General features: G+C 34.6%; 1 protein-coding gene across 4 annotated transcripts in view; it reads left to right on the top strand.

Annotated features, from left to right (window-relative positions):
* Window positions 1-21,191, top strand: part of LOC111596455 (scoloptoxin SSD976) — a 90,265-nt gene that overhangs the window by 54,563 nt on the left and 14,511 nt on the right. For all 4 annotated transcript variants that reach the window (XM_023310683.1, XM_023310682.2, XM_023310685.1 and 1 more), the window contains 2 exons: window positions 7,036-7,246; window positions 7,598-7,725. In XM_023310683.1, coding sequence (XP_023166451.1) covers window positions 7,036-7,246; window positions 7,598-7,725 — 339 coding nt within the window. The remainder of the gene's footprint in view (window positions 1-7,035; window positions 7,247-7,597; window positions 7,726-21,191) is intronic.

Below are 21,191 nucleotides of genomic sequence, written 5' to 3'. Positions count from 1 at the left end.
AATTCAGGTCATAGCGGGGTTATTGAAATTTATGTAACAGGCAGAAAGAGACATGGCCGACATCATAAAGCAGTCAGTGTATATGACGAGCAAATTGTTGAAAATGTCGTCGAGGTAAAGGAACAAATGGAAGCTTAGAGGGGCGACGCCTTTTGATTAAATATATTATCAACTAGGTTACTCACGTTGTGTAATAGGAAAATAAGACACAATCGTTTTTCCCATTTCTATAATTTGGTGTTCATTACAAACTCCCAAAAAATATTTTAGCAATATAAAAGCTTTAAGTTTATTCGCTATAGTTAATAATGTAATAAGTGTCTTCAGGCACTCTTAAGCGTTAGAGGGTCAAAATAATTTTTTTTACATGCTGCACATAGCTTCTTACTTTCTTGAAAATGGGAATTCAGGTCATAGCGGGGTTATTGAAATTTATGTAACAGGCAGAAAGAGACATGGCCGACATCATAAAGCAGTCAGTGTATATGACGAGCAAAATTGTAAGACATGTTCAAGGTTCTCACTTCAACAGTCTGTATTATCTTTTCTACTTCATGCATGATTATGATCATAGTCTTGTTATTTTGTTAGTGAGAGAATGGGATCAAAGAAGAGGTACTTTTGAAACACAACCAATTGTATTTTAGTGTTATTCATCTTGCTGTCTTCTTGGTTGGTGATATTGATGGCGGGTATGTGAGAAAATGATATAGAAGGACTAGCTGCAGTCGAGAGCCGACAACTAATTTTTTTAAATTATTGAATTAATTATAAGAAAAAAGCTTACACAATTTTTTTTCTTAGTGATTTTCTAGCATATGGAGAAAATTTGTAAATTATTATACCCTGATCCCATTGAAAATGGGAAATCAGGGTATAATGGTTTTGTGCAAATGTATGTAACAGGCAGAAGGAGGCGTGGTAGACCCCATAAAGTATATATATTCTTGATCAGGACGACAAGCCGAGTCGATTGAGACCTGTCAGTCTGTCTGTCCGTCCGTCTGTCCGTATGTGTGAACGCGTGGATCTCAGCATCTATAAGCTAGAGACTTGAATTTTTTGTAGGTCCGTGTATAGCAGGCGCAGGTCAAGTTTGTTTCAAATATTCGATAACTATTTAATTGTTATCGAATAAAAACATTATTGAAATGCAGTCAATAAATATGTCTCGAACGTCTTAAGAGCTAGAGCCTTCTAATTATGTATTTAGTTTTATGTATATTTTATGCAATTTTGATTTTTGTTGGATTTTGGATCACGACTCCAAATATCCCCAAATTCTTAAAATTTAAGTTCAGTTGGAAATAGGGCCATTATGTGAAGGCGTTTGCATTACAACCAAGCCAATAGGATATGTATATCATATGCTGAAAATTTCATTAAAATCCATTAAGTAAAACAGAAGTTATTAAACAAAACGTTTGGCCAATTTGCAAAAGCACATGTCGGCAGCGCCACGCACTCGCATTTTTCCTATGCGTGTGCACACATACATTCAAATGCGTGTATTCTTTTCTATTCCAAGAATCGAAATTGCGAATGAATACTGCTTGAATTATCAGCTGCTATTCAACTTCAAATTTGCAACTCTTCTTGCAAGAGGTGCAGTGGCTGCGTTGGTAGAGGCGACGCTAGTATGCAGCTAGGTCTAGGGTTCGAGACCGGTGAAGATGGAATATTTTTTACTGTTTTATTTATTTATTTTTTTTTTAATTATGAGGTGGCGGTGTTGGTAGAGTTGGTGCACGTTGCGCAAACAATCCGGGTTCGAATCCTGGTCTCGTAATGTCGTTTTATTTGTTTTATTTTTTTTTTAATACTCAATACAAACTACGGAAAATATTAAAAAACGCAAATAGGACTGGGATCAGGGTATCTCCTAGTCGGGCACCCCGACTAGAGCTTTCTTACTTGTTGAACTATACCTAAGTATTTTGAGTTTTGTGAACAAGCGATTTTACAAATCGGTTAAATACTGTACAGCTGTTTTTTGGGTACTATCGACATTCACAATTTATCCCCAGATCGAAAGCTCAAAACTCTATTTTTATGCGCATATATAATTTTTATGAGTCGCTAGTCTACAAAAATAAAGCTTTTATTAATATCAGCTCCAAAGGTTTGGATGATATGGAATTTCTATTTACCACTTCCAGTAGGCTTGTAGGTTGGGAATGTATGTTCTCGACCAGAAGTGACGCCCTTCATGTTAAGCTGATAAGGATTATTTATGCTAAAGGCGAGTATGTGTGCGCGTCAAGGTTAAAGTCAAGTATCCTGTCTGTAAACAGTGTGCATAGCTTGAGTCTTGTAAAATGTCCCAAGGTGTTAGTGACTTGCCACTTTTTTCGTTGTATTTCTCACCATTGAAATTTGAATTAAACTTTTTTTTCCTTTAAAATTTGTATTATTATTACTTAATATTCATTAAGTTCATATAATATCACTATCGTGATGGCGATATCATTGCTCTGTATAGATTTAGGATTTGTAATTTATGTTTATATTTTTATTTTATGACTCAAGTTATATCAATGTATGCTTAACTAAATGAATAGAATAAAAAAAACTAATAACGTTTATAGCCTGCTAGATATAGAATTTCTTGATTTGCCACGCCCCTCGTTGGAATCTTAATTTAATCTTAATCTTATCTTTTAATTCTAACATTTAATCAGACGAAAGGCAAATTCCAAACCTCTAGCTTGAATAACGGCGAAATGGTCTGCGTTCATACAGATAGATAAACAGACAGCAAACCCGATATTCCCGATAACAAATATATGTTTAATTTGCTTCAATTCGTGAATAAAAATAAACAAATTAGGAATTATGACTAGGCAAATATATTTCGTTTTTAGTTAGTTCGTTTTAGATAGTTCAACAGAATAACCCACTTACCACATTTTAAGGCTATAGTACTAAAATTGTACACGATAAAGTTTCCATGTTTAGACCTCCTCATATTCGGGGAGTCGCAGGCTTATAGACACTATTGTTGAAAATGTCGTCGAGGTAAAGGAACAAATGGAAGCTTAGAGGGGCGACGCCTTTTGATTAAATATATTATCAACTAGGTTACTCACGTTGTGTAATAGGAAAATAAGACACAATCGTTTTTCCCATTTCTATAATTTGGTGTTCATTACAAACTCCCAAAAAATATTTTAGCAATATAAAAGCTTTAAGTTTATTCGCTATAGTTAATAATGTAATAAGTGTCTTCAGGCACTCTTAAGCGTTAGAGGGTCAAAATAATTTTTTTTACATGCTGCACATAGCTTCTTACTTTCTTGAAAATGGGAATTCAGGTCATAGCGGGGTTATTGAAATTTATGTAACAGGCAGAAAGAGACATGGCCGACATCATAAAGCAGTCAGTGTATATGACGAGCAAAATTGTAAGACATGTTCAAGGTTCTCACTTCAACAGTCTGTATTATCTTTTCTACTTCATGCATGATTATGATCATAGTCTTGTTATTTTGTTAGTGAGAGAATGGGATCAAAGAAGAGGTACTTTTGAAACACAACCAATTGTATTTTAGTGTTATTCATCTTGCTGTCTTCTTGGTTGGTGATATTGATGGCGGGTATGTGAGAAAATGATATAGAAGGACTAGCTGCAGTCGAGAGCCGACAACTAATTTTTTTAAATTATTGAATTAATTATAAGAAAAAAGCTTACACAATTTTTTTTCTTAGTGATTTTCTAGCATATGGAGAAAATTTGTAAATTATTATACCCTGATCCCATTGAAAATGGGAAATCAGGGTATAATGGTTTTGTGCAAATGTATGTAACAGGCAGAAGGAGGCGTGGTAGACCCCATAAAGTATATATATTCTTGATCAGGACGACAAGCCGAGTCGATTGAGACCTGTCAGTCTGTCTGTCCGTCCGTCTGTCCGTATGTGTGAACGCGTGGATCTCAGCATCTATAAGCTAGAGACTTGAATTTTTTGTAGGTCCGTGTATAGCAGGCGCAGGTCAAGTTTGTTTCAAATATTCGATAACTATTTAATTGTTATCGAATAAAAACATTATTGAAATGCAGTCAATAAATATGTCTCGAACGTCTTAAGAGCTAGAGCCTTCTAATTATGTATTTAGTTTTATGTATATTTTATGCAATTTTGATTTTTGTTGGATTTTGGATCACGACTCCAAATATCCCCAAATTCTTAAAATTTAAGTTCAGTTGGAAATAGGGCCATTATGTGAAGGCGTTTGCATTACAACCAAGCCAATAGGATATGTATATCATATGCTGAAAATTTCATTAAAATCCATTAAGTAAAACAGAAGTTATTAAACAAAACGTTTGGCCAATTTGCAAAAGCACATGTCGGCAGCGCCACGCACTCGCATTTTTCCTATGCGTGTGCACACATACATTCAAATGCGTGTATTCTTTTCTATTCCAAGAATCGAAATTGCGAATGAATACTGCTTGAATTATCAGCTGCTATTCAACTTCAAATTTGCAACTCTTCTTGCAAGAGGTGCAGTGGCTGCGTTGGTAGAGGCGACGCTAGTATGCAGCTAGGTCTAGGGTTCGAGACCGGTGAAGATGGAATATTTTTTACTGTTTTATTTATTTATTTTTTTTTTAATTATGAAGTGGCGGTGTTGGTAGAGTTGGTGCACGTTGCGCAAACAATCCGGGTTCGAATCCTGGTCTCGTAATGTCGTTTTATTTGTTTTATTTTTTTTTTAATACTCAATACAAACTACGGAAAATATTAAAAAACGCAAATAGGACTGGGATCAGGGTATCTCCTAGTCGGGCACCCCGACTAGAGCTTTCTTACTTGTTGAACTATACCTAAGTATTTTGAGTTTTGTGAACAAGCGATTTTACAAATCGGTTAAATACTGTACAGCTGTTTTTTGGGTACTATCGACATTCACAATTTATCCCCAGATCGAAAGCTCAAAACTCTATTTTTATGCGCATATATAATTTTTATGAGTCGCTAGTCTACAAAAATAAAGCTTTTATTAATATCAGCTCCAAAGGTTTGGATGATATGGAATTTCTATTTACCACTTCCAGTAGGCTTGTAGGTTGGGAATGTATGTTCTCGACCAGAAGTGACGCCCTTCATGTTAAGCTGATAAGGATTATTTATGCTAAAGGCGAGTATGTGTGCGCGTCAAGGTTAAAGTCAAGTATCCTGTCTGTAAACAGTGTGCATAGCTTGAGTCTTGTAAAATGTCCCAAGGTGTTAGTGACTTGCCACTTTTTTCGTTGTATTTCTCACCATTGAAATTTGAATTAAACTTTTTTTTCCTTTAAAATTTGTATTATTATTACTTAATATTCATTAAGTTCATATAATATCACTATCGTGATGGCGATATCATTGCTCTGTATAGATTTAGGATTTGTAATTTATGTTTATATTTTTATTTTATGACTCAAGTTATATCAATGTATGCTTAACTAAATGAATAGAATAAAAAAAACTAATAACGTTTATAGCCTGCTAGATATAGAATTTCTTGATTTGCCACGCCCCTCGTTGGAATCTTAATTTAATCTTAATCTTATCTTTTAATTCTAACATTTAATCAGACGAAAGGCAAATTCCAAACCTCTAGCTTGAATAACGGCGAAATGGTCTGCGTTCATACAGATAGATAAACAGACAGCAAACCCGATATTCCCGATAACAAATATATGTTTAATTTGCTTCAATTCGTGAATAAAAATAAACAAATTAGGAATTATGACTAGGCAAATATATTTCGTTTTTAGTTAGTTCGTTTTAGATAGTTCAACAGAATAACCCACTTACCACATTTTAAGGCTATAGTACTAAAATTGTACACGATAAAGTTTCCATGTTTAGACCTCCTCATATTCGGGGAGTCGCAGGCTTATAGACACTATTGTTGAAAATGTCGTCGAGGTAAAGGAACAAATGGAAGCTTAGAGGGGCGACGCCTTTTGATTAAATATATTATCAACTAGGTTACTCACGTTGTGTAATAGGAAAATAAGACACAATCGTTTTTCCCATTTCTATATCATCGGTTGCTTTAAAGTTTGAGGATGCTCAAATTCTATGGTTGCGCAGATAAATATATTTTTATACCTTTATACCTATTAAATGGGTTCAAGATATAACAGTTTTGATATATACAGGTAGAAATATGTCCAAAAAGTATATATTCTTGATAACGATCTGTCCATCTGTCCGTAAGTGTGAGCGCGTCGTGAACTTTTTTGTAGGTCCATGTATAGCACGCACATATCGAGTATGTTTCAAATAATAGGTAATTGCATCGTTTGTTTGTCGTTTGTTATCGATTAAAAACGTGATCATGATACAGTTATTAAATTATATCTATATATATTAAACTATAACTCTCTTAAGAGTTTTGTCTTAAAAATCTGCATTTAGCTTATTATATCTTTGATTTTTATTGTATTTGGGTCAAAATTTCCCCAAGTTCATTAAATTTAGTTTCATTTGTTAATACTAATAAGCTGACAAAAATTTCAATAGATGTTTTAGATAATATGTTAAAAATTTCAATGAAGTCCACCAAATGACACAGAAGTTATTGAACAAAACATTTAGCCAATTTTTCGAATCTCGTGGCAATAAGCTCCAATCGCCATTATTTTTCCAATACATGGCATACATATTTTCAAAGGCGTGTATTTTTTCTATTCGAGGAATCGTAACTGCGATTCAATTGTGTTTGAATTGTCAGCTGCTACTTTACTTGAGATTTGGAACATCTTGCATAAGCAATGCAGAAGGAAAGTCATCACCGACCTTGTATAATACATGCACAGAGAAGTGTGTGGAATTACATGGAAACTAGGTAGAAAAATTAAAATTGTGCTTAAGCAAAAAGATTTTGTGTATCGTCTAAGTCGGAATATTTTCAAATAGTTCCTAAAAAAGCATTCAGCGAGTTAATGAGTTAGATGTCTTAGGTGTTTCACATACATTGCTCATAATAAGTAGATAATTAAACGATTAATAGTAATTTGTTGCACTGTTTTTCAGGTTTCCTGGGTCAGACACCGAGATATACATCTACTAACCGTGGGCCGTTATACGTACACATCAGATCAGCGCTTCGAAGCGATGCATTCGCCACATGCTGAAGACTGGACACTTCGTATTCGTTATGCTCAGCGTAAGGATTCAGGCATATACGAGTGTCAGATCTCTACAACACCACCAATTGGTCACTCGGTATATTTAAATATAGTGGGTGAGTGCACAAATTATGAATCTGTTTCAGTACAAGTTAAGGTTTTCAAAAAACCAAAAATTACAGTTAGAAATTCAAGATTTCGTGACTAAGTTCCTGTTGACCTTAATTGATTTACCAAAAATTATGTATATAAACTTCATGAGGGTGTGGCAAATCGGAAAATCGGAACTGGCATCGTCTAGAACACTGCAAAATACTTACTTATTATGAATTTTTGTAATTATTTATCCAATGGGAAAAAGCCAAACCTTGAACGATCTCTATGCAGTCGGTAGCATCCGATTGTAATGTTCTTAATTATTTCTACATTCTTAACTTTTATATTAACTTGAATATTTTTCAATGCAGAGCCTGTTACCGAAGTTGTCGGCGGCCCTGAGCTACACATTAATAAGGGTTCTACTATTAATTTAACTTGCATTGTTAAATTTGCACCCGAGCCACCCCCCACCGTCATCTGGTCGCACAACCGTCAGGTGAGTGTCGTTCTTCAATCATCAACGTATACCATCCACTTTACGAAATTTTAATTTTTTACTATAATTCATTTTTTTTTAATTTAATTTTTTTGTTATCCATAAAAATCAATAGTTTGCTTATTTTTCTTTGATCTTAATTAAAACACAAGATGCAATAAAAAGATTTTGTGTACTAGAGACTTGTGTTGTGGCCTATATATACATACATCTAGATCGTAATTACCATGCTCTGAAAACTTGATAATTTATAGTTAAGGGAAATTCTTTCCATCTAGTCGGTCTACTTTATTTGATGGTTGGTTTTCCTTATTGCTTTTCTGTAACCAGATTTTCTGAAAAAAAAGAGGGGATTATTTGCTTAGAGGCTTTAAGGTCGTCGTTGAACTCTACCTCATATGAATAGACCTAAGACTCGTCTCCTGTTACGGTATCATAGATGTAAGTTTTGTACTCACTGCTCTCATTTTGCCTTCTAATTTACTTCCTTTTTTTATCATTTCGAAATATGATTGTAGGTAATGGAAAATAATTAGTTCCCAAGATGAAGTTATTAATTCTACTTCAATTAGGCGCACTGATTCTCCCCTCCCTCTGCTAGTTTGTTTCGTGTTTCTTTGGTGTATGTCTTCATTTTTTAGTTCACTTAACGGGCATATTTTGTTGATAGGTCGTGTAAGTGACCCATCTTGTGATTTAATTTGTATGACTCTAACTTTATTATCTTTGAATTTGTGAACTTCTTTTATTATTCATAATGGCCATCTATAAGAGTGACAAATTCCATCTTTTTGTAGCATTTTTTCTAAGCCAAGAAACCGAACTATTGCTTGCGGCTTTAATTAATTTTCTTCGTTGGAGGGAATCGTTACAATATATAATCTTATTGAATATTTCCTTGGTGTACTAAAGAAATTGTTCTTTGTCGTTCCTTGTTTCTTCGGTGTTTAACTCCCAGCAACGATTTAAATATTCTATCATGCAATACGTCACTTGCGGTTTTAACAGACATAATCTATTGTTTTGTTGTACCTGCGTTTCACAGTGACTTAGAATTTACACTTATACATGCACACCTATGTTTGTAAACTTAAAAAAAATGTCGACTAAAATAAATTCTATGCAACAGAATGTTTGTAAAACAAGTAAGAAAGCTCAAGTCGGGGTGCTCGACTAGGAGATACCCTAATCCCAGTCCTATCTGCGTTTTTTAATATTTTCCGTAGTTTGTAACGAGTATTCAAAAAAATAAAATAAAAATCGACAGTACGACACCAGGATTCGAACACACTATTTTTACGCAACGCGCACCAACTCTACCAACACCGGCGCTTCATAATTTAAAAAAATAAACCTCCACTGGTCTCGAACCCTGGAACTAGCTGCTTACGAACGCCGCCTCTACCAACGTAGCCACTGCAAAACTTGAAATAATAGTTGCAAATTTGAAGTTGAGTAGCAGCTTAAATAATTCAAGCAGTATTCAATGGCAATTTCAATTTTTCGAATAGAAAAGAATACACGCATTTAAATGTATGTGTGCACACGCAATAGGAAAAATGCGTGCGCTTGGCGCTGCCGACATGTGCTTTTGCAAATTGGCCAAACGTTTTGTTTAATAACTTCTGTTTTACTTAATGGATTTTAATGAAATTTTCAGCATATGATATACATATTCTATTGGCTTGGTAGAGATGTCAACGCCGTCACATAATGGCCCTATTTCCAACTAAACTTAAAATTTAAGAATTTAGGGAAATTTGTAGCCGGTATCCAAAATCCAACAAAAATCAAAATTGCATAAAATATACATAAAACTAAATACATAATTAGAAGGCTCAAGCTCTTAAGACGTTCGAGACATAATATATTTACTGCATTTCAATAATGTTTTTATTCGATAACAATTTAATGAGAATAGTTATCGAATATTTGAAACAAACTTGACCTGCGCCTACAAAATTCAAGTCTCTAGCTCTTATAGATGTTGAGATCCACGCGTTCACACATACGGATCGACGGACAGACAGACGGACAGGGCTCAATCGACTCGGCTTGTCGCAATGATCAAGAATATATATACTTTATGGGGTCTACCACGCCTCCTTCTGCCTGTTACATATATTTGCATAAGACCATAATACCCTGATTTCGCATTTTCAATAAACAAGTAAGAAATCTCTATCCAAGGTGCCCGACTAGGTGATACTGGACAGGGAAACTAACCGCCTGCTGGGCATTAACGTCTGGACAATCAGGACAACTATGATGAGCACAGAAGCTGGGACCGCAAGCCGCGTAGCTCACTGCACTCCAAAATATCGAAGAAGTAACAGCAAATGCCCAGCACCAAGATACGCAACGGGTACAATGCGTTGCCAAGAGCTCGAATAGCCGGAGCGGATCGGGTGCCAGCAAGCTGCTAGATCTGGTTGGCGGTACCATCGGTATCGGAATTGGTGCCGGCATTGGTGTAGGTGCCTGCGCCGTGTAGCATAGCAATTTAAGCAGCTCCTCAGAGCTCAGCCACAAATCACCGATAAATGTTGCCGGAACCGGGCATGACAGCGACCACAGATGTGGTCGCCTCTGCTGTGGTGACTGCTGGCGTACTGCTGTCGCATGGTAGCCCATGGTGGCTCGTAGCGCTCAACTCCAGGTCTTTTCAAGCTCAATTAGGGCATCCATAGCGGGGGTATTGTTGGTGCTGCCAGCGGTGTGGCCAATACTGTTATGAATAATGGACACAATCCCACCCATTGGTGCTAACAACAATAACAATAACAGCAATATTGCTATTGGCTGAGAGAAAAAGAGTAAGAGCAAAGCAGGTAAATGCTTTTTGTTTATCCTTCGTTCACTTGTTACAATTTTAGTGCCCTTATATAAAATGCTCTTACGTAAACTTACACAGCATTTGTGATGCGATTCACAAAAAAAGTTTTCCCTGATAAAGATTTTTCTTATATGCCCAATTGTAGCGTGTCAAGTAATGAAAACGCTATTAGTTACAGTACTGGAGACTTGAAATTTGATAATTTGATTGATTAAAACAAGTAAAAAAAACACTATTCGAGGGGCTCTACTAAGCTCTTATCTCAGTCCCATATGCGTTTTTTAATAGTTAGGATCGAGTGTTAAAAAAAATAAATGAAAACGACACCAAGATTCGAACCTACATTGCGCATCATATCTACCAACACCGACACTTCATATTATTAAAAAGAAAACATAAAAAATATCCCTTCGTCACCTATCTCAAACCCAGAGATTGTCAGCAAGTTGCAAGTCTCAACTTAAGTAGAAGCTGATAAATCTAGAAAAATTCAATCGCAATTTCGATTCTTTGAATTGCAAAGAATTTATTTAAATGGATGTATGCACATGCATAGGAAAAATGCGTACGCTTGGCGCTGCTTGCTACGTGCTTTTGCAAATTGGCCAAATGTTTTGCTTAATAACTTTTTTTGTCGCTGTGAATACAAATAACTGTGGTGGTGTTCAGTTGTGTAATAATCTTTATTCGTCTGAGCAAGAGTTCTTATACCCTGGCTCATGCGTATTTCATCTCTTAACCTAAGTACATTATGTAATGAGTGGAGCTCCAAGCGGGAGACATACTATGCTCTCCCGTTGTGTAGCTTCATATATATAGCTTGTATATACTTATATGCATATGGCATAAACATTAGCCAAGCGGCATAGACCTTAGGCAAAGTGCGTACGCGGCACGCTGCTGGTCAGACCACACTTAAGTGGCTGATCATAATCCCATTGTTTATCTTAGCGCTCGCTCTATGTTTATGCGTAGGGACAAATGTCACTATATGCGTATTTAGTATACACTATCATATGTTAGGCATATGACGCATTTATATGTAGAATACTCAACATTGCTTCGGGTATTATTGATATGTTATTAAATATAATACAGTATGTTCATGCCTGAACAGTCGTTTAGCGAATTTAAATTAAATTTTCAACATATTATTAACCAATTCAAAATGCGAAATATAAAGAATTTGGGGAAATTTGTCAGAATATGACAAAATTGTAAAAATATTAATACAAAATACAACATTTTGAGACTATATCATAAGCCGTACGGAATTAGTAACTGCATTATATTCATGTTTTCTTATCGATAATTATAAACCGGAACACGTATCGATTATTTGAAACAAATTTGATATGTAACTTTTACACATGCGCGTTCACACATACGGACAGACAGACGGACGGGCCATTATGTGTAGGTGGCATCTCAACCAAGCCAATAGAATATGTAGATCATATGCTGAAAATTTCATTAAAATCCATTAATTAAAACACACGTTATTCAATAAAATGTTTGGCCAATGCGGGTATTATTAGCTGCTACTTAACTTCAAATTTGCAACTGCCCGATAAAGCAGTGCGGTGGCTGCTTTGATAGAGGCGGCGCTCGTATGCAGCTCGGTCCGGGGTTCGAGGCCATCCCCACATTCTTTATTGTTTAATTTTTTTTTTTATTATGAAGTGGCGGTGTTGGTAGAGTTGGTGCACTTTGCGCAAATAATCCGGGTTCGAAACCGGATCTCGCAATGTCGATTTTTATTTGTTTTCTTTTTTTTTGAATACTCGATACAAACTACGGAAAATATTAAAAAACTCAGAGGACTGGGATCAGGGTATCTCCTAGTCGGGCACCCCGACTAAAGCTTTCTTACTTGTATAATTATGAAGTGGCGGTGTTGGTAGAGTTGATGCTCGTTGCGTAAAAATTGTGGGTTCAAATCTTGGTGTGGTAATGTCAGTTTTTATTTGTATTTTTATACCCTGATCCCATTAAAAATGGGAAATCAGGTTATAATGGTTTTGTGCAAATGTATGTAACAGGCAGAAGGAGGTATGTCAGACCCCATAAAGTATATATATTCTTGATCAGGACAACAAGCCGAGTCGATTGAGCCCTGCCCGTCTGTCTGTCTGGCCGTCTGTCCGCCGTATGTGGGAACGCGTGAAATTTTTTTTGTAGGTCCGTGTATAGCAGGCGCAGGTCAAGTTTATTTCAAATATTCGATAATTATTCGCATTTAATTGTTTATCGAATAAAACATTATTGAAATGCAGTAAATAAATTATATCTTTGCTTTTGCAAATTGTCCAAACGTTATGTTGAATAACTTCTGTTTTACTTAATGGATTTTTATGAAATTTTTAGTACACATATTCTATTGGCTACATACATATTCTGTTGAGATGCAAACACCTTAATAGCCCTAGTTCCAACTGAACTTAAGTTTTAAGAATTTGGGAAAATTTGGAGCCGGTATCCAAAATCCAACAAAAATCAAAATTGCATAAAATATATATAAAACTAATTTCAAAATTAGGAGGCTCTAGCTCTTAAGACGTTGGAGATTTAATTTATTTACTGCATTTCAATAATGTTTTTATTCGATAACAATTAAATGCGAATATTTATCGAATATTTGAAACAAACTTGACCTGCGCGTGCTATACACGAACGTACAAAAAATTTCAAGTCTCTAGCTCTTATAATTGCTGAGATCCACGCGTTCACACATACGGACAGACGGACAGACAGACGGACAGGACTCAATCGACTCGGCTTGTCGTCCTGATCAAGAATATATATACTTTATGGGGTCTGACATACCTCCTTCTGCCTGTTACATACATTTGCACAAAACCATTATACCCTGATTTCCCATTTTTAATGGGATCAGGGTATAACAACATATTTACTGAAGTTTTGATACTTGCAGGGCTTGCAGGGCTTTGTTAAAATGAATATAACAGGCAGAATGATAAAGTCTATATATTCTTAATAATTATTATTATCTGAGCTGATCTCCGTCCGTTCACATGCATGAGCACTTCCATCTTTTTTTATTTCTATTAAATTTTTGATATTGGCGCCAAATTTATGTATATAATATGCTGAACATTTCAGTGAAATTCGTTTAGTAATACAGATGTTATTAAGCATAACGTTTAGAAAATTGGCAAAAAGAAGTCAAAGATTTGTTTTCATAACTGGTATTGAAAACTTGTCATCTGTTGTGGTTTTGGTAAAGGTTGCGAGAGTTAATGTCTAATCTGAATTTTCCTTATTGGAGACATCTGCATTGTGTGGAACGATGCAAATTGGTGAACAAACCGGTGATTTGGATTTGCGAATACTTCCCTGTCAATTCATTTATTTATTTGTTGATCTCTTTGATAAATGCTTGTTTAAATTTATACGGATGTTTATAAAATAAAATAAAATAAATAAATCCTTGTGCTTGGTGTAAATCGCATTTATTATAGTACTAATGAATATCACGTTTGCGGCACGGAATATCATTGAACTCATATAAGATCTTTTTTAGTTTGTCAGTTTCCATTTAATTTAAATGTTTTTATTTGTCAATTCAATATTGATGATGACAATTTTTGACTCCAGGTGTAAAATTAACATTTTGTTTTTTATAATAAGTTTTGAATAATATTAGAAATCAAGTTACACATTTTTAGTTTTCGTATTTTTTTTATAATTTAACTCAATAAATATAATTAAACAGTTGACCATTAAAAAATTTCATTTATTTGAATTAAAGGTTATTAAGTTTTTCACATAAAGTATGCTTTTTTTCAGTGTGTAGAGTCTCTTGACAAACAGTATGAACTTCTAACTGTTGTATAATTGAGTTTTGTATTCGACTAAAGTTATATTCATGATGTTTATTGATTAACTTGTATCAATAATATATTTAAGCCTTTTATTGTACATTATGTGTTTGGGTTTTTAATTCCTTGATTAGAGGTGTTCGGATTTTCATCCGGTTATATGACTATTAATTTCATTTCGGTTGTTCCGAACACATTTGGTTAGAGTACTTATATACTGATCAGCAAGTGATTTGCAACGCCCAGATATAAGTATTTGGGGTTCGTAATGATTTACGTTGACTACACAAATTTTTCAATAAGCCAATGGATCTATTGTTTTTAAAAAAATGTATTAATTATTGTGATTTCACAGCAAAAACAGGCAGAAGAACGTGTGGAACGTGTGTCTTCATTAAATATATATATTCTGAATTGGGACGATGCTCTGAGTCGATTTAGATCTAACCGTCTGTGTGTCCGCCCGTCCATCTGTCCGTAAATATGAAAGATTTTAGAGCATATACGAGCTAGAGACGTGAAATTTTCTTTTTAGGTCTGCATACATAATTATACCCATTTAATCGATTAAAATATTAGTTTCATGAGTATTTTATACAATTTTGATTTTAGTTTTATTTTGTATGCCGGTTTCAATTTTCCCAGTCTTTAAATTTAAGTTTGGTTGCATATACATATATAGATATGTGAAAGCGTGTGAATTTTCTTCTTTCCATTCGCGTAACTAACTTGAAATTTGAAATGTATTTTCTGTATAGTACTACTATACGTATCTCATTTCCCTCTCATCGATAGAATCGATCATTGTATATTGAAAATTTCATTTAGAAAGTCCATCGAGAATAAAAGCTATTCAACAATAAAGGTCCCATAGTAAAGCCTATAAGCGTTGTGTTGTTTGTAAGCCATGTATAAGAGAACCGTGGAATGAGAGTACTATCAGATCCACGCAGGGCTCAGGCTATTTCCTAGCTGACCACCCCCGACTAGAGATGTATTACTTGTTTCCATTAAACAAACTGCAGCGAGTTTTGACGATAGCAATAAACTTTAGACGATATAGACTTTTGTGGTTTGCCACGGCCACGGCTAAATTGTATGTTGTATTGTTGTAAATACAAGTATAATTTTACATTAAAACATTATATAGCCAGATACGATTTTCTACACCCCTAGTGGAGGTATACGTTATTTTTCAGAGGGTAAGTTACAGTAAGTAATATACCAAATTGTAGCTTTCAAAATGTGAAAGGTACAGTTTTGCCCGATTTTTGTCACGCCGCCAATGAGATATCTATTATATCTTTTCCACACGAATATATTGTTTTTATTTAAAGTCTCTACCACTTAAACTAATAGCGTTTCTGACACTCACCTCTGCGTTTTTCCGACTTTTCACGCAACTAAATGGCGTCTCGGAATAGAGCAATTTAATAGCGGTGCAGTGGCTGTGTTGGTATAGGCGGCGCTTTGTAGGCAGTTAATCCCTTGGTTCGAAACTCGCGTCGATGAGACGTTTTTTATTGTTGTATTTATTTTTTTAATAAGTGGCTGTGTTGGTAGAGTTGATGCGCGTTGCGTAAAAATTGTGGGTTCGAATCTTGTTGTGTAATGTTGATTTTTAATTGTTTGTTTTTTGATAAATACTCGATACATACTACGGAAAATATTAATAAACGCAAATAGGACTGGGATCAGGGTATCTCCTAGTCAGGCACCCCAACTAGAGCTTTCTTACTCGTTTTATTATTAACTTATACATGTATTAATATTTAAATCCTCATCACATGCACATCAACTCTACCAATACATCCACTTCATATCTAAACGTGAAAGAAAGCTCTAGTCTAGTACCCGACTAGGAGGTATACTGTTCCCAGTCCAATCTGCGTATTTTTAAAAGTTCTGCATAGTTTCCATCGAATATAAAAACAAAATCATAAATACCGACATTACGACACCAAGATTCGGACCCAGATTGTCTACGCAACACGCATCAGCTCTATCAACACCGCCACTTCATCATAAAAAATAAAAACAAGTAAGAAATCTCTAGTATGGATTCTCCACTAGTAGATACCCTGATCCCAGTCCTATCTGCGTTTATTAATATTTTTCGTAGTTTGTATCGAGTATTCAGAAAAAAAAAAAAATCAAATAACAAACGACATTACGCGAACAGGATTCGAACACGGATTGTTTGCGCAACTTGCACCAACTCTACCAACGCCACCACTTCATAATTAAACAAAACCATTATACCCTGATTTTTCATTTTCAATGAGATCAGGGTATACAAACTAAAAACAATAAAAAAGTGTCTTATCGCCGAGAGCTTGAACCCGGGACCAATCGCTAATGGACTCCGTCTCTACCATCGCAGCCACTGCACTGCTTCTGGGAGGAGTTGCAAATTTGAAGTTAAGTAGCAGCTAATAATTCAGCACAATTCAATCGCAATTTCGATTCTTCGATTAAAAAGAATGCACGCATTTGGATGTATGCGTGCACACGCATAGGAAAAATGCGTGCGTGTGGCGCTGGTGACACGTGCTTTTGCAAACTGGCCAAAAATTTGTTTAATAACTTCTGTTCTACATAATAGATTCTAATGAATTTTTCAGCATATGACCCACATATTCTATTGGCTTGGTTGAGATGCAAATGGCTTTACATAATAGGACTATTTATAACTAAACTTAAATTTTAAGAATTGAGGGAAATTTTGAGCCGGTATCCAAAATCCAACATAAAATATATATTAAAATTATATTTATTAACTGCATTTCAATCATGTTTTTATTCGATAACAATTAAATGCGAATAGTTATCGAATAAATTTCAAGTCTCTAGCTCTTATAGAGGCTGAGATCGACGCGTTCACACATACGGACATACGAACAGACGGACAGGGCTCAAACGACTCGGCTTGTCGTCCTGATTAAGAATATATATACTTTATGGGGTCTGCCACGTCTCCTTCTGCCTGTTACATACATTTGCACAATACCATTATACCCTGATTTCCCATTTTCAATGGGATCAAAATGTAAATAGTCTATGGTAAATTCAGTGGTGTTAACTGCACAGAATAATAGGTATGATTGAGTATTAGCTGATATACGATACACCGCGCTTTATTGAAATTCCAAACTAATCCGCTGTGGCCGTGACTTTGGTCGCGGGCTTCATAAAAGTGCTCGGTCGACACACGTCCAAAGTCAGTGGTTATTTATTTATATAATAATAATAGCAAATTAATAGATTTATAAGTCCATAGCACATATTGTTGGTCTGGTTCATATTGAGAAAGCTCAGATTCAGATAACTGTCGTGTCATAGCCGCTTATGTTCAGACGAGCGGATGCCGCCACTGCCGAAAATTGATTCCAATCACTGCTTCGGTTTTGGCATTGAGCGCAATTAATGGTGTCGTGCAAATGAAATATAATAATAATGAGGTTCATTCAATTGACCCTGATCGCGACACAGTCGCCATAGCTGATGGTGACGCAAAGATCATTCACGATAATGATGATGTCGTCATCCAAGGTGACATGGTCGAGATAGGTTGGTAGCGTCACACACACTGTTCATGCACAAGATAACAATATTGCAAAGAAGGGTTTCAGTGTGGATACAGAATTTGCCGACAGAATCTGGATAGGTGAAAATGGCGATGATGCTGTGACGTTCCTTGCTGCTCCAAATATCGAGATGCATGAGAGGCGATGAGTTTATTTCAAATTTGTAAATTAAATTTTAAACGCTGTGTGCCAGTGCTAATGTTAAAATTATCAAAAGAAGAGAGTGTTTTAATTCAGCTAGGGAGCTTTTTATTGATTTTAGCAGCTAATAAGCCCAATTAAAGCATCCCTAGCTTTCATTAGTTTCAATAAGCTTGACGTTAAGGCGGATCCTAACAGGGTTACTTCCCTTTTAATATTACTTGTATACCCTATGTGCAAACAGATACATGAATAAATTACATAACCACGACAATGCTCTAACACTAAGACTACTGGATAACTCAAGCAACCACAGGCGACTCAAAAGATTTCATGTCGTACGAAAATAGATAAATATGTAAAGTATGTAAATATATGGATTGATCTCATAGGAACCCGAGCTACGTAGTATTTTTGTTAACAAATTTGTTTATTGTCTAGTATAGGATAGATTGCAAATAAAAGCAGCAATTAAAATCAAAAAAAAATTCCCTGATCCTATTGAAAATGACAAATCGGGGTATAATGGTTTTGTGCAAATGGATGTAACAGGCAGAAGGAGGCGCGTATATTCTTGATCAGGACGACAAGCCGAGTCAATTGAGCCCTGTCCGTCTGTCCGTATGTGTGGAGACTTGAAATTTTGTAGGTCCGTGTATAGCACGCGCATATCAAGTTTGTTTCATATATTCGATAACTATTCCTATTTAATTGTTATCGAATAAAAACATTATCGAAATGCAGTTAATAAATTATATCTCGTACGTCTTAAGAGCTAGAGCCTCCAAATTTAGTCTCAGGTTTATTTTGTGAAATTTTGATTTTTGTTGGATTTTGGATACCGGCTCCAAATTCCCTCAAATTCTTAAAATTTAAGTTCAGTTGGAAATAGGGCCATTATATGAGGGCGTTTGCATCTCAACCAAGCCAATGGAATATGTAGATCATATGTGCACGCATTTTTCCAATACGTGTGCACACACACATTCAAATGCGTGTATTCTTTTCTATTCGAAGAATCGAAATTGCGATTGAATACTGCTTAAAAAAATTTGCAACTATTATTTCAAGTTTTGCTGTGGCTGCGTTGGTAGAGGCGGCGCTCGTAAGCAGCTAGTTTATTGTTTTATTTATTTATTTTTTTTTTTAATTATGAAGTGGCGGTGTTGGTAGAGTTGGTGCACGTTGCGGAAAACAATCCGGGTTCGAATCCTGGTCTCGTAAAGTACTTTTTTTATTGGTTTCTTTTTTTTTTTTTTGAATACCCGATACAAAGTACGGAAAATATTAATAAACGCAAATAGGACTGGGATCAGGGTATCTCCTAGTCGGACACCCCGACTAGAGCTTTCTTACTTGTTTACTATCGTGTCATCTATTTTTTTAATACTTGTGATATTATTAAATATAAATTTACAATTGTCGGTAAGAGTGCAACTTTTACTTAATTTAAGTTCATTTAAAAGTGTGTTTGGTTTATATTCCAGTGTGTTATCGGAAATTTCTATAATTAATAAGTTTTCTTGGTCAATTTGGATATAATCAGTGTTAGGCATTGGAATAAGTAACTTAACATCTACACTTATATAATTTTTTGGAATTTTTATTGCTATTATTATGCAATTATTTTTGTATTTTAAAATGCACATACGAATTAATTTTAATTTATAAAAATCAATATAAAATTTATTTATTTCTTCTTCTGATAAAATTTCTGGTAAAATTATATTACTCTTTGCAGAGGCTATATTTTCCTGAATATATTTTACTTTGTACTCAATATTTTTTAATTTCTGCATTTGGTCATTGTATAAGATTTTCATTAAGATTTTTCTATTTTGGTTATTTATGCTTGTCAGTGTTTCGTTAATAATTATTCGGACGTGTCTAATTGTTTCTGCTAAGCTATGTATTGTATCGTTGAAAAGTGAATTTATTATTTTTTGTTGATTCATATTGTTTATGATGCTATGGTTATTTTGGTCGATTATATCAAGGTGTTCTACGATATCAGTCCTGCCTTCGTCGTCCATTAGTCCAAATAGCTATATTTATAAGCCCTCTTTTATTTCTGCTTAAAGGTGTAATAGGTTTAATCTTTGCCTTTATTTATCTAATTTCTACTAATAGTTGCTCTTTGCCTGTAATATTGGCTGTTCTTATGTTTGTTTCTATCTGATGTAAGATATGAAGTGGGTCAATGTTTATAATGTGTAGTATGATTATTGTTTCATTTACTATTTCGGTTTGCTGACTCTGTATGGTTGCATAACCTGCATTTACTAATATCGGTTCCATTTATAATCTTGTCTGTACTGTATTGAACCTGGTTATAATAATGGCAAACATGATTAACATCTGGGGAATAAAAGATGAAAGAGAAAAAAATATTTGTCAAATCTGCTATCAATATGTGTTTCTTTCGTTAGAATTGTTAATTTCCTGTTTTAACGGTCTTTTAATGTTACTGGGATGAATGTTTTTTTAATTTTGCGTATCCTCATGTCTGACCCTTTTATAATTTTTAATTGGTTTATATTTATTTTTTTACGTTCCTCAATAGTCATTTTTAATTTATTTGCATCTTCTGTGTTTTTAGCATAATTTGGTGTACATTTTATTGTTGAATGATAACGATTATTGTAAGCTATTATTGCTATTTGAATTTTAGATTCAATGAATAGTTCATTATTATCTATTCCTATTATTGTTTCAATTAATGTAGAATGTAATCTTTCAATATCAGCGTTTCCTGTATGGAAGTTGGGCTTTGTATAATGTATTTCAATATTTTCATTGTTTGAAAACTGTATTATATGTTCTGATCTAAACTCATTATCCATTATTATTTTCTGTGATTTGTTAAATTGTGCAAAATGTTCTATCATAATTTGCATCTTTCTTCGCCAATTTCTATCCGTAATATTATAAGCAACTGCAAATTTTGTAAGTTTATCTATGATTGTAACATAAGATTTGTTTTTTATGTGAAATTTATCTAATTGTATTATTTGGTTTTAGTATCTGGTGTTTCTGTAAATTGAAAGTTTGGTTTTATCG

Source organism: Drosophila hydei, unplaced genomic scaffold (genome assembly GCF_003285905.1).
Source record: "Drosophila hydei strain 15085-1641.00,03,60 unplaced genomic scaffold, DhydRS2 tig00000383-arrow-arrow-pilon, whole genome shotgun sequence".
Taxonomy (NCBI): domain Eukaryota; kingdom Metazoa; phylum Arthropoda; class Insecta; order Diptera; family Drosophilidae; genus Drosophila; species Drosophila hydei.
Note: the sequence above shows the minus strand (reverse complement) of the source record. Positions and strands in the feature narration are given on the sequence as shown.